This window comes from Macrobrachium rosenbergii, chromosome 17, assembly GCF_040412425.1.
Source record: "Macrobrachium rosenbergii isolate ZJJX-2024 chromosome 17, ASM4041242v1, whole genome shotgun sequence".
NCBI classification, from domain to species: domain Eukaryota; kingdom Metazoa; phylum Arthropoda; class Malacostraca; order Decapoda; family Palaemonidae; genus Macrobrachium; species Macrobrachium rosenbergii.
This window is the reverse complement of record NC_089757.1, coordinates 25,868,265-25,883,264: the sequence shown is the minus strand read 5'-3', so window position 1 is coordinate 25,883,264 and position 15,000 is coordinate 25,868,265. Positions and strand designations below refer to the sequence as shown.

Here is a 15,000-nt window from a genome sequence, read left to right as displayed (position 1 = left end):
GGGGGTGTGTCCCCCTACCTCCAGTTCGTAAGTGTGGAAGTGGGACATAGGGAAACAAACTCTTCAGCGGTTATTTTTCATCTACTGTTGCATTAATAGCAATTCTTTTCTGTGAAAGGTTGCCTTGCAAATTGACAGTCTCCTTTGCCTGTTTAATATGAATATCTCCATATTATGAATAGTTATACGACTAATAATAATTTATTTAAGATCTAGTGTCCTAATCTGAGGCAGCCTCATTCTACTTTCGCTGTTCTGAAATCAGACTGGAAGACCGATAGGTAAATATTGCACAGTTTTCATTATGTGCTACTCTAACAACCTCTAAACTACCACAAATTCCTCCAATAAAGACCTCACACCTAGCAAAACCGTTTCCTCTCACCAGCGTCTTTCTCTCTCTGCTCCCACAGGTTTCGTGGATGAGACACGAAGACCTCCACATCCTGACGGTGGACAAATACAAGTACAGCACCGACAAAAGGTTGTCGGTGATCTTCAACGAGGCCGACCAGGAGTGGATCCTGCAGATCCAGTCGGTCCGGCAGGAGGACTCCGGCCTGTACGAGTGCCAGGTCTCCACAAAGCCCGTTCTCAGCTTCATCGTCAGTATGAACGTTGTGGGTAAGCAACGGCCTCTGCTCTTAGTTCACCAAGTAACTTATTATTCACAGTTCATTCGATGGCAACACTGTCTCTAAGACTAGTTTACTAAATAACTTTATTCTTTTCAGATCATTCGATGGTAACATTGTCTTTAGGATTGGTTTACTAAACTTTATTCTTTACAGTTCATTCGGTGGCAACATTGTTTCTACGGCTAGTTTACTAAATAACTTTATTCTTTAAGTTCATTCGGTGGCAACATTGTCTTTAGGATTAGTTTACTAAATAACTTTATTCTTTTCAGATCACTCGATGGCAACACTGTCTTTAGGTTTAGTTTACTAAATAACTTTATTCTTTACAGTTCATTCAGTGGCAACATTGTTTCTAAGACTAGTTTATTAAATAACTTTATTCCTTTCAGTGCATTCGATGGCAACATTGTCTTTAGGATTACTTTACTAAACTTTATTCTTTACAGTTCATTCAGTGGCAACGTTATCTTGAAGATTAAAAGTGTGGTAAGCAATTAAACTGTTCTTGTTGAAAAGGTAATTAATTTATTTTCATTTATTCCCACAGAATGGAAGGGAACCAGTTGCATGGAAAGCAAGTTCCTCGTTCGTTTCTATTGGTTATAATTTTTTTACTGATTCCTTCCCATCAGAATTAATTTCCTAAGGTATCTGGCATGATAAAATATTAGGCAACACGGCGAATTCGTCTTTTTCTACATAGTAAAAAATGTTTTTCTTTTTGTTAATTCATGCCAAGAAAATTGAATGGTTACTTGGCAAGAAAGTTCCTCGTTTGTATTCATAATAACTTTTTTTTTTAGACTCATCCCCATCAAGAATCATTTCTTAGGGTATTTAGTGGCATGATAAACTATTGTGGTAAAATGCTGAATTCATATATTTCCTGAAGATATAACTTTTAACTTAAAACTGAAAATAAACCACTGTCAATTTACAGATGGCTGCTGCACGATACTGGAACCTTATAACAACAATATTTTTTTTTTCAGGTCTTTGGTATTTGTTCTATTCAACCAGGTATCTGTTGTCTCAAACAATATGGTATTTGACAAACGAAATACCTGAAAAGAGGAAATGACAATTTTCAGATATCTGAGGTTTTGCCACTGACATTTTGTGTTCCAAGTTAGACAGCATATTAAATTGAAAACTTTAAATGAACTTGGTCATGCCATAAAAATACTGCTACTCTTGCGAAAAGTCGAAGTCTACATTAGCAAGGATGTTCAAAATAAAACTGGGTGAAACAGTGTGTGAAATATTGCTTCTCTTAAATCTAGGAGAATCTAAAATTATGAATGTTGTTATGGTGACAGGATAGTGTCCGGGACAATTCAATACCTACACAATATTGTACTAACGATACTATCCTAATTACAGCCAAGGGTGATGATCACTAATGGCATTTCATTCTTGCAATATCGCCATTTTAAAACGGCACAGATACAGAAAATCCATTAATATCTCAGTTAAATATCAAAGAAGCTGTTCTTGTCTTTCTCTCAAATATTTTTCATCCTTTGAATCATAATACTAACAGTACACAATTCTGATGATTTTCCAGGTCATCCAGGGAGAAAAATAAATTTCCCCTATTCTTCCTTAGTTTTTTTCAGTAGTTTTACAGGTTCCTGAACAATTTCGAATAAGTAAGAATGGAAGTCGGTTTATTTCAGTATCCCCGGTAATGAAAATTGTAAGAATAGGAAATACAACTATATCCCATTTTCTTGAACTTCTTTTTTTAAGAGTTTTCCAGATAATACTACTATGGATTTACAAATATTCTACTTAAAACTGTAAGAACATTTTTATCCCTTTAAGTTGTCTGCATTTTTTTAAATATCTTTTTGATAATTTCACTTCCATTATCATATTTTAATTCGACAAATTTGTTTACGGTGTCTATTTCATGTTAGAGTTACCATACAAAAGTATTTTATTCTTGCATACAAGCAATTATATATATATATATATATATATATATATATATATATATAATATACTATATATATATATATATATATATATATATATATATATATATAAGTAAAGGCAAATGCCACGAAGGAAAGTGAAACAACGGAGTGGTGCTAGGCCCTTCGACACAATGATCCTTTACTAGCTAGTCTGCTAGTCAAGGACCGTGAGTCACCTACACTGTTTCGCCGTGTCTAGTACTAGCCCCTGGGGGATCAAATGTCCCTAAGTGCATTTCGCCATCTGCCTGAAATTTCAGGCAGTTCGCGAAAAGCCTCGTCTCTCTATCGGCCTGTAACATATCCACAACAAAACTTTTGCAAATGAAGAAACGCCTGCCAAGCAAAAGCTAAGGAAGATCATCTGCGGAGCTCTAGAATATAATTAGCCAGATAAATATCCCGAGACAGTGAAATCTTCCTCGCACAGTGATAATAAAGGCAGCAACAATAACAAAAGCATTAACGGAAATGACAGTCATTTCATGTTGCGAATAAAATTAAGGTCTCAAATTGCGAAAGGCTGTTAATTTCCTGAGTGGGCGTTTCTTACAGCATAACGCTGCATGCAAACGATCCGCAGTATGTGAAAGCATCACATTAACAGAGAGAGAGAGAGAGAGAGAGAGAGAGAGAGAGAGAGAGAGAGCATTAGAAAATTGCACTTATCATAATTCACAAAATCCTTTGATTTCAAATGATGGCAACGGATTAACTACCAATGAAAAATGTGAAAGAATGTATAAATAAATGTAAAATTATGAAAAAGAATGGAATTTCACAGAATTTTTTATCTTTTAACTGTAAAGCTGCCACCGCCTGAGGCCCAACTTACCAGTAATCCGTGCTAATGCTACAGTTTTCGTTCCTTGCGGTACAAACAGTATAAACGGGCGAATGTTTTGCACTCAGTGGCCTTGCTCACATTTGGATTTTCTTTTTTAATGCAAATATCCCAGCATCAGCGAAAGAAGCTTAAATACAAAATCTCCTTCGGGAACGGTTCGAATGATTTCTCCTCCTTTATTTGACAGTTTTCATTTAATTTATTCCTTCCCAGAGAGCGTGCATCGTCCAGACACTCGCTGGTTTCTCGGTGTAATAAAATACAAACTTGTCTAACGGAAGCTGCTCAAAAGACCATGGAAACGAAAATAAGGCAAGTACAGAATGCGTCGAAGTTTCTTCGGCGCAATCGAGTTTTCTGCACGGCCGCTACAGCGTATAATCAAGGCCACCGAAAACAAATCTATCTTTCGGTGGTCTCGGTGTAATGCTGAATGAGCCGCGGCCCATGAAACTTTAACAACTACCCGGTGGTGGCCTATCCTATATCGTTGCCAGAAGCACGATTATGGCTAACTATAACCTTAAATAAAATAAAAACTACAGAGGCTAGATGGCTACACTTTGGTATGTTTGATGATTGGAGGGTGGATGATCAACATACCAATTTGCAGCCCTCTACCCTCGGTAGTTTTTAAGATCTGAGGGCGACAGAAAAAGTGCGGACAGAAAAAAGCGGACGGACAGACAAAGCCGGCACAATAGTTTTCTTTGACAGAAAACTGAAAAACTGAGAAAAATGCACGCACAAGTAAGCATTAATTGGCGTAGTCTCTACGATAACACTGCTGGCCTACTGGGCTTCTTGGTGGCTTTGGGAGAGGAAAACGGTTTGGAAACAGAAAAATACATCCAGTTTACACCCAGTCACCAAAAGTGGATGCTGTCCAGCACAGTGGGAGTAAAGGCAGCAAAAGTTATTCTGAAACACATAACCTCGACGTCTAAATCACTGTTAATTGTGCGAGAATGAGAGTGATTATAAAAGATAATCTATTGACTGCAGTTTCATATCCATCAACAAATGGCTAATGCACTACAGGTGTTCATTTCAAGATTGATCAAAACAAAATAGCTGGCATATGAAACTACATTAAAAATAAACACCATTATTTGCAGAGTCCATTAGCCCGGCACCAGGTCAAAGCCTTCTGTGCTTAAGCATCCATTTAGCATCGTTTGCACTTATGCAAATGAGGTAAACATTACTTCATCGGAATCAGAACGGGAAATATGTAGATGATGTGAAAAAGGCATTCAAAATCTAGGAAGTGAAAGATTGCGCACAGGATAACAAGTGAATAGCAATGTCTGTGTGGAGTCCTCGACTTGGACCACCGATTTAGACATGGTTCAGGTTTTCCTAAAACTACCGATTACTTTCAAGCCTAAATATATATCTGTAAGCCTCAAGGCTATAGGCTTATGTGCTTGGAAATTTGGAAAAGACCTTGCTTGGAAATCTGGAAAAGACCCTGCTTGGAAATTTGGAAAAGACCTTAGAAGCCTCCTGAAAGCGCAAATGGGTCACAATGGGTCCTAAGAATATGACAAATTGAGTTAAAGTAAAGAAACAATACTCCTCAGTTTGAAAAGATAAAGCTGGACGTGAGGTAGCTAGAGCGACCTGACGTTTGGCATAAAAAAAAAATGCAAGAAAAAGCAAAAAACGAGACAGGCTAAGGGGCTGATTTTTTTTTTTATTTAACCCTAGGAAAGTCAAGAGCGTTTTAGCAGCATATCTCCTCCCAGCAGGCCTGGCGGCAAATTTCGTAGACCCTCTACGATCCTTACAATATTCTCCCAACATTTTTCCCGAGATACATTATGGATGGGGGAGGTTATTATGGATTTTCTGTGATACACCTTTATCTAAAGAATTACTTGAGCCCTACATAAGAATTCCCATAACCTTTTTTACCACTCAATACTTTTTGATTAAAAAGAACCTCCACGGTGATACTTTGAGCTGCGCCTTTCGACCGTGGAAAAAATATATAATAAAACACATAAAAAATACATATTCAAAAATATACTTCACACGAAGATTACAACTTGGATGGTTTCATATCTATCAACATAAAATCCGTAAGAGGAGGAGGCCTTGGGAACGGATATTGGAAACTAAAGCAGCCATGAAAAAGATTGGATGAAAACATAAATTTCTATTTTTGTATTTGTTACAGCGTTCATATTTTGAATACAACGTAAAAATGGAGAAACATAATTTGTAAAACTTTAAGAAAATTAATATCAACATTGCACTAATTAGTGGAATGTATTGTACATGCGGGATATGCACGGTCATCAGGATTTACAGGAAAGTATATTATAACACACACATACACACATACACACACGGATGTGGTTATAAGTGTGCTTACAGGAAAGTGTATTATAGCACACACGAATGTGTGCTTATAATTTCTGTCTGCAGGAAAGTACAACACACACACACATACACATACGGATGTGTACTTGTGTGACTATAAGTACTTATGTAAAAAGTATGCAGACAGTGCATCTGCCTAAACACGGTTCAACTGCTGTTTAATGTTAAAAAACTACAAATTAATTTTTATATAAAATAATTGAATTTGTGTCATATATACAAGGGAACAACTGGATTTCGATGAAGCCTTATAAAAACGTGGAATATAATATGAATGACTTTCCATTTTAAACTCCTGAAAAACTGATTTAGACTATTCAAACCAATACCCACAGCCGCCCGTTCTCTTATCAATTTAGAAACCATAAATATTACATACTAAACTTATTTCAATTGACTATTCCCAGCAAAACAAAGAGTAACATTAATGTGTCAGAATATTTATTTTACAGCTGCTGTTACTATTTCGGTGTCAGATAAATCTAATTTTTCAACCTAATGAATTTTCTATTTCATTCCAACAGGACAATTATCGGAAGAATATCACTGGTTTATTCCAGGTCAACTCTCGCTGGCAGCTTTTAACCTTTCAGTTAAATCATGTCCTTTATCTTAAATTATTCAACAGGCAGACGAGGCTCTTCACTTGGACTTTTGTTCACAATGATAATAGAACCAGCTCTCACACACATGTATGTATTATACACACACACACACATATATATATATATATATATATATATATATATATATATATATATATATATATATATATAATATATATATATATATATATATATTTTATATATATATTTATTTATATATATATATATATATATATATATATATATATATATATATATATATATATATATATATATATATACACTTTACACATACATACATATAAAACATACATATATATATATATATATAAATGATAGTATAATGAAATGCCTAATAATACCTAATAATCATTCTTTTGACCCCTAAAGAATCGTCGCCCTCGACCACTCCCTTCCCGAAAATGAGAGACGCAGAGGATCCTGCACTGCACCCCGAGGACGTCCCCAAAGGTGATTCCTACGAGAATGGCTTTGATGAGTAGGATGCTAAACATTACCTAGAGCCGCTATGTCCAATGCGAGGGGCTGGAGAGAAGTGGACTAGATGACCAAAAACAATGCTTTTTTTTTTATTTAATCTTTTATGCAAATCTTTTCTCTAAAGAATGTAGACACTAATTCTATAGAAGCATTACTTACAGTTTAACCCATCATTTGCTTTCAAGCAACTGTTTTTGATCGTCCAGTCCTCTCTCTCATGGTATACACTTACCAGCATCTCCCGAACACTAACAATTATAAGTGACTTCATTTCATGAGCTCGAAAACCTATTGGCAGTCCTGAGAGCATTCGTTATGAACTTAGTGGATGAACGCCAATGGACTAATAATGGCAGTTTTAATATCTACTTACTGACTCCTAGGTTTGCAGAACTCTCGCTTGCATGGTAAGGAGAGAGCACTTACTTGCATGATACACATTGTATTACTAACCTACTTTTCTCTGCAATGAATTGATTCTGTGATATATTAGTTAACAAGGATACTAACGAATAAGATCGACATGAGTATTTAACTCTCAGGGTACCCACTGCTACAACTCAAATTGAATATATAAAATAAGTTAGTCGTGTCACGCGAATTTCAGCAAATTTTAATTATTCTTTTTTTTATTTCAGTCGACTAAACATAGCAAACTCAATTCAACAAAATGCTGAGAGTCAAGACGATGAAAATATACTTTTGTTATCTATAAACTTGAAAGAACGTTTCTTAGACGTAATTTTGATAACTGAAAAGCCCACCATTTCTACACAATTTGTCTCTACTAAGCCTAAATCCAAATGATGAAAGAAATAGAGATCTTGTGACTCCAGGCGAGATTCGAACTCGTATCCGGGGTATCAAAAGGAGGAAACGTTAACCATCCTAATGTCTCACTCTTACTGGCAACCCATATCAACTATTGTGACTACACTGATTATTAATATTCATTAATATTTGTACTGTAATAGAGTTATTTGCATGAGTCACAAAATCACAAATTACTGATTTGCGAATCCCACAGCCTAGGCTGGTTAATTTTCACCGTCCTAAAATTACGTTAAAAGAAATTATTATTTAAGATATTACTACTTTTAGAAATGGAGATAAAAAGACAACGAGCAATGACTGTTATAATCATCTTCTGTCAAGTTAACACAATTCATGTTTAAGATTTTGAAGGGCCACATTTTATTATCTTTTTTTTTAAATTTTGGGTAATTCATATTTAGCTCACAACCTCATTGTGAACAACACTGAGACATTTCAAAAACACACTCAATACACATGAGCATCCTTAACAATAAGTCTGTTAAACGACTGAAGGCAAAGTTGCCATTATGCTAAAAAAAAATAATAATAATAGACCCTGTAATTTCACCACCATGTTATCTAGATAACTTATGAAAACAGAAAACATATTAATGAGATTAAAGACGCCACTGAGACATCGAGGCAAACTCTGTCATTTGAATAAAGATGTCCTAGTCGAATCAAAGCTGATGCCATCCAGCCTTTAAGGATTACTCTCATGTAGTGCAATAAAATAATCTATGTCGCTTGTTATCAGTATTTACAAGGTTTATGCATTCGTAACACCTATATGTACAGTGCATAATTATATGCATACACAGATACACAAATATGTATATATACATACACACAAACACATACACATATATATGTGTATTTATATATATGTATATATATACTGTATATATATATTATATATATATATATATATGTATATATATATATATATATTATATATATATATATATATATATATATATATATATATATATATATATATATATATATACAATGATATAGATTTATATACATCATATATTATATATATATAGCCTATATATATATATATATATATATATATATATATATATATATATATATATATTGTGCAAAAGCTTGGTGTGCATGAACGAGCACAAATGCTCACAGGCAAAAGATATAGTGACACTATAACGGCCATGAGTCCATGTAAATGTTGACTCAAGGATATGAGACTATTATGCAACAAAAAAAATTTCGTGATTCCAAATGAGCCTTTGATTAGGCATTAGCATCTAAATGAAATAACTGAAAGGTAAAAATCAATAATGAATTTCAATATCGTTGAAATTTGGGACTGAGCGTTTCCATGAATTGTTTGCACGAGATCGGACAGAGAATGACGTCATTTGTCAATTAAATGGACAATGACCATAATATGAATTCCCTTCTGCGCTACACCCGCCATGATTTGAACCACGAGAAAAAACGAGAGAGAAAAAATGAATATCACAGAGCCAATGAATGTGTTCGATTTTAATCATAATCGAAAGTTCATTTCTCCGTATAATGAAATACATGCACACGCAGTAATCAATCTTGCCTACAGTAATCACATACATGCACTCATGCCACATTTGCATGCATTTATGTATTATGTATATGTACACATACCAATATATATATATGTATGTGTATATACAGTATATATACATATATATATCTATATAACATATGTATATATATACATACATATATATATATATATATATATATATATATATATATATATATATATATATATATATATATATATATATATATGCTTGAAGTGAGTATCAACAATGTTGGTATCGAAAAATTAATAATTATATGTGCACAGAGTTGAACATGTGTTCATTTATATTTGCTCAAATCACAGTTTTTGTAGGTAAGTTTCAATACTGTTATATGAATATAAATATACATATACATACACACATACGCACAATATATATATACAGTATATATATATATATATATATATATATATATATATATATATATATATATATATATATAAATAGTTATTATTCATAATTGGAAAATATCTTACTCAAACCATAAATTCCATTAATTAGAATAACAATTTCGCCCACAGTAATTACCACGAAAAGATGGGTAATTGCGCCATTTTATTAGTGAAATGGCTTTGTTTACAAGCTGAAGCGTCATTTGCGAAGGTAATTACCGTATTTATGAGGGCCATTGAGCTCTTTACTGGAGATGAAATATCACAACGAGGCGATAAATCAAAACGGGACAAATATCAATGCATCGAGATCTTTCGGTAAATGAGAAATATAGATTGCAAGGGAAGGGCGCTCAAGTAATACTTCCCTTTCATGCTCACTTGTTTCTCTTTAGCTTTTATTGAATTATTTTAGTATTTAATTCTATATTAATATTTTTGTTATTAATGCATGTGTTTTGCTGTACTCTCGATTTCTTTCTTCCAATCTTTTCCCTTTTTGCCTTGTTAGGCAAATTCAAGACTTCGGGTAGCTATGAGCACAAACGCTCATCATGAACAATAATGAAACAATAATAATTAAAAATCTGTTCCTAACAAATGATTACACCTCAAACTACGCAATGACAGGATGCAGAGTATTATCAGACAGCTAGGAACCAATCATGGTATCTCATTATCAGATCCAAAATGAGTAACAGTAATCTAATGGTAATCTTATTTTGCATGATCTGAAACTTGAAAAGCAGAAATTTAACGGTAGCCTTAGGTAAACACTCTTTTGAGATAACCTATATGCAACCAGACTAAGCAAAACAAAAATCTGAGGTATTTACAGCAAATTTCTCAAAAGATGAATGACCCTCGTTTTGATGTATGCCCAGTAAACATTATTTGTGAGGTAAGTAACGGTGATGAGTGTGCAAAACTATTGTTTAAGACTCATGTGAGTCATCGTACAACATGAAACACGGGTCAAACTTAATCCTGCAGTGTAAAAAAACCACGAAATAATTTATGCAGTTGTAAGTGTCGAATAAATGTAAAACAGAAAAGAATAAAGGGACCAATCTTAACCAGAATTCCAGTACAAATGAAAAGTCTGTAAATCTAGTTACCCTTGATCGAAGCAACCAAACTCCACCTGGCGTCAGAAACCGGAAACCATTTGAAACTCACAAACCAACAGCTCAAATTAAATTGAAGATTAATTGATTTGTATGTCAAAGGTAGCATAAAGGCAAATCACAGTCCTGTTCAGAATGCTAACTCAGGCACCACACATTCTGACTAGAACCTCAAACATTTGTACACACCGTCAACACACGCTAAAACACATAAACACATACAAATCCTAAATCCCAATTCTAACACAATATGAATAATGTGAGAAATAATCACTTCACAAGATTTTGAACGATGTTGATTTTTAAGTGATCTTTTCTGTAAAGGATAAAAAATAAGTCTGACGAAAACGATCAAACATTTAAATTCACTGCTCTAGGCACCTACGCAGAAAGCTCACTGACAGCGAATCGACCCCCTTTGACACGCACTTTGCTTTCACCTCTATATTGCATACTCTTTTCTCTCTTTCGATAGCAGTGAAGCACTTCTCGATTTCCTAATTTTTTTTTTGCACGCTTTTTACTACAGGCCTTTAATCCCTCAACGGAAAAAAGTAAAGAAGCCTTACACCTCCGAAGTGGGATTCGAACCCACGTATTTAGCTAGAAAAAGGTACCACTGAGCCCATTCCAATATGTTACCGGAAAGCACACGTAACTGAAACCAACGTAATCACATGTAATGAAAAACACATTATTAACATTTTCTGAATATATTGGGTCTAAATAAAAAAAAAATCTTTACTGTTTTTACTCACATGAAGCAGCCTCTCTGCTAATCGTCCAAATCGCCTAAAAAAACGAATGATTTTACTTTCGACTTACCTGCAAAAAATAAAAAAACAGAAAGGTTATTACCAGGATATTTAAATTATAAGGCAAAGAAATTACAGATCAGGGTCCATTTAAGAAACGGAATGACAATCGAGTCCTTTTTAAGTTTAATATATTGAAGATCAATTTTGAGAAAAGGGGAATAATATTTCGATGTACATGAGAGCAACAACAACAACAACAACAACAACAACAACAACAATAATAATAATAAATCAATAGCAAGAAGATGCTGAGTTACAAAACGTCAACTCTATCAATGTCCTTTGAAATAACTAGTTATTGCAAAGTAGAATACCCGAGAGATATTTGCAAACTACCTTAATTTGCAGAAACATAATCCAATACTAAAACAGACCAATCCTTAGAGGATACACTAGTATAAAGAGAAAGAAAGAGAAAAGGGAGAATTAAAAAAAAAAAACTCCCCCCGTCGAGGACAAAACTGCAAAAGAAACGAAAAGTACAGAGGACGAAAATAGTTTGTGTGGAAAAGGGAAGAGAGCAAAATAAAACTCTATCTGCTCGTTTTAATTCTTTCTCTTTGAAATGTTTCTGCTGAACATTATACATTCTGTTTTCCCTCTCCTAAATTTTCATCAATGGAATTATCCAGAATAATTTCTTATATTTACGTCGTTATTGCTTTTGTTTCATAGCTTCCTTTGATCGTAAAATAATTTTTTTGGCTCCCTTTATTTTCATATAGTCATTCCTTTGCTTCCTCATTTATATCTGATTATCAAATAGGTGCATTTACGCTCGCAATATTTTTTTTTTTATAAAAAAAATAATTTTTTCGCTTCCTTTATCTTCATATAGTTGTTCCTTTGCTTCCTCATTTTTATCTCTTTTATCAAATAGGTGCATTTACGCTCGCAATATTTTTTTTTATAATATCCCTACTCCGTTATTCAACATGGCTTTTTTTTTCTTTTTACATATATTTCACTTCTTGCCTAAAGCCCTTTAACTTTTTGCCAATTTTAATCCTTCCCTTGTTGTGCAGCAGCTTTTATTTTTTAGGCTTTTTCCACCATCACTCTAAATTTTTGTATTTCCCTTCTTTGCTCTCGGTACGTCTCAAAAACATTGACTTTCGTTTTAGTGAATCTACAGTAAATATGTTCTTTAAATAAATTACTATCAGTCATGCACCTCCTTCCTGTCGTTTCTCTTGGTACATTTACCTCGTTTCTGTACTGGCGTATTCACACACCAGTACAAATTCCTGAAAAAATCATGCCAACGATATTCTTGTCTCCTGTCTAATATTAAAGTTTTGAAGGTAAGCACACTCTTCCTCTACATCGCATCTCATTCTCTATACTTTTCCTTCACGCTATATATATCTTCTCCCGGCTGCAAAGTCCACCTCCTTTGTCTTCACATGGCATTTCTAAAGGACTCAGTTTCTGTTTATTATATTCTAAAGGACTCAGGTTTTGTTTATTATAAGTTCTTGTCCCCTCTATTGCCTATTGGTAACATAAATCAAAAGCAAATTACTGCTGTGGTTTACCATGAATGAAAAGAATTAGGAAAGGAGCCCCTTAACCAGTCTTATATGAGAGTGTAAATAGAGAACCTTCATTCAGTAAGAGGTGTCACTTCCACCAATCTACATCCCAAAATGTGGCGCATGGAACCGACATAATCTTAATGCGGAATACTGAAACAAGCATTTCAAAGAGATTGCCAATAACAAGCCACATGCGAGAGAATATCAGACCTTGTCAATATACTGAAACGACCAGATACAAAAACAAACAAGTAACAAATGCGCCGAACGCAAACGAGTTTTCTGTACAGCGTATAATGCTGTATGAAACTTTCACCCATGGCCCATGATACTCAGCCACGGTTCGGTGGTGACCTGTGTTGTTGGTACCTATAGAGGTGCCAGAAGTATGATTATGGCTAACTTTAATTTTTAATAAAATAAAAACTACTGAGGCTAGAGGGCTGCAATTTGGTATGTCTGATGATTGGAGGGTGGATGATCAACATAGCAATTTGCAGCCCTCTAGCCTCAGTAGTTTTTGAGATCTGAGGGCGGACAGAAAAAGTGCGGACGGACAGACAAGTAGCCATCTCAATAGTTTTCTTTTACAAAAAACTAAAACTGAAATCTTACCTGAATCTCATGAGGCAGTTATCACAAGCGCCATAGCCGTAATTTTAAACTCGTCAGTGTTTTTTTTATATTTATAAGAATGTTTTAAGCACATATTTAAGAGTATAAACATACGTACAAAAATATGGGTGTCTTGTCTGGAACTCAATGAGCAGTTATCACAAGTATCAAACCCAAAATCGCGAACCCGTAAGTTTTCACATTTACATGAGTGTTAATAAGCACCCGTTTAAATGTATACATACACATACACAAATATGGGTGTCTTACCATGCACATTTATAGAGTGCACGTCACAAACACATATACACTATAAGTAGAGATTATTATAGCATATACGACATACCTATCCAGCACCGCGGGGTAATTAGCCTTCGTGTACCTTGACTTTCATGTCAGCTGTTCGACCCAGCGACCTTTACTAAACCTTCTAGTCTCTCACACCTACGCAGTTATAGAGAACCATCGTTACCACTTCCCCTATAACCAGACAGGAACCGGACAACCTGGACGGAGGGAGCCACCTCGCCACGAAGCATCAGCATAAGATTTTATTATTCACGTTAAATGCCCCAACAGATGGCGCCGCCATTCTGACCTTGTTCCAGCGACTGTATACACCGTCAAAATGAATGTATATTGTAGTAATATTCCAGCAATTAAATGACCGAGGTAACTGTGATGAGCATCCCTAATAATACGACTGCGGGCGTGCTGTGTGTCATAGCTGTATGCAATATTGTCATTAACATTAATAATAACAGATGTGTCTGCCTCGTGAATAATGCTGTCATGACATTAACAATTGGAAGAATGCATGTTTTGGCTTAATCATGAAAAGGGGGGAGGGGGGTGATGGTGGTTCCTGCGAATTCTAACACAGATTTGTTATTGTGTTCTTTGTTTCTGTTCATAGGAGGCAGCTTCTTTAATATATTTCCGATGCTTGAGAAACTACCTTACTTCATATATATTCTTTATTTCCGTTAATTGAAAAAAAAATTAATGCATATTCAGCCTTGCAATGCCTCCATTTTCCCATTTTTACCCTTAAGAAGCATCTCCTCACTTATCCCAAAGAAGCATCTTCTCACTTACCCCAGCCTTAACATAAACATAGGCCTCTAGG

General features: G+C 34.6%; 2 protein-coding genes across 4 annotated transcripts in view; one reads left to right on the top strand and one right to left on the bottom strand.

Annotated features, from left to right (window-relative positions):
* The window catches only part of LOC136847800 (uncharacterized), a 298,449-nt gene that overhangs the window by 169,078 nt on the left and 114,371 nt on the right, over positions 1 to 15,000 (bottom strand). The window lies entirely within an intron of this gene.
* The window catches only part of LOC136847798 (uncharacterized), a 162,356-nt gene that overhangs the window by 136,925 nt on the left and 10,431 nt on the right, over positions 1 to 15,000 (top strand). Inside the window, exons 3-4 of one of the 2 annotated variants that reach the window (XM_067119705.1) lie at positions 414 to 624; positions 6,857 to 6,937. In XM_067119705.1, the coding sequence (XP_066975806.1) occupies positions 414 to 624; positions 6,857 to 6,937 (292 nt within the window). The remainder of the gene's footprint in view (positions 1 to 413; positions 625 to 6,856; positions 6,938 to 15,000) is intronic. The other variant, XM_067119706.1, reaches the window with a different exon arrangement.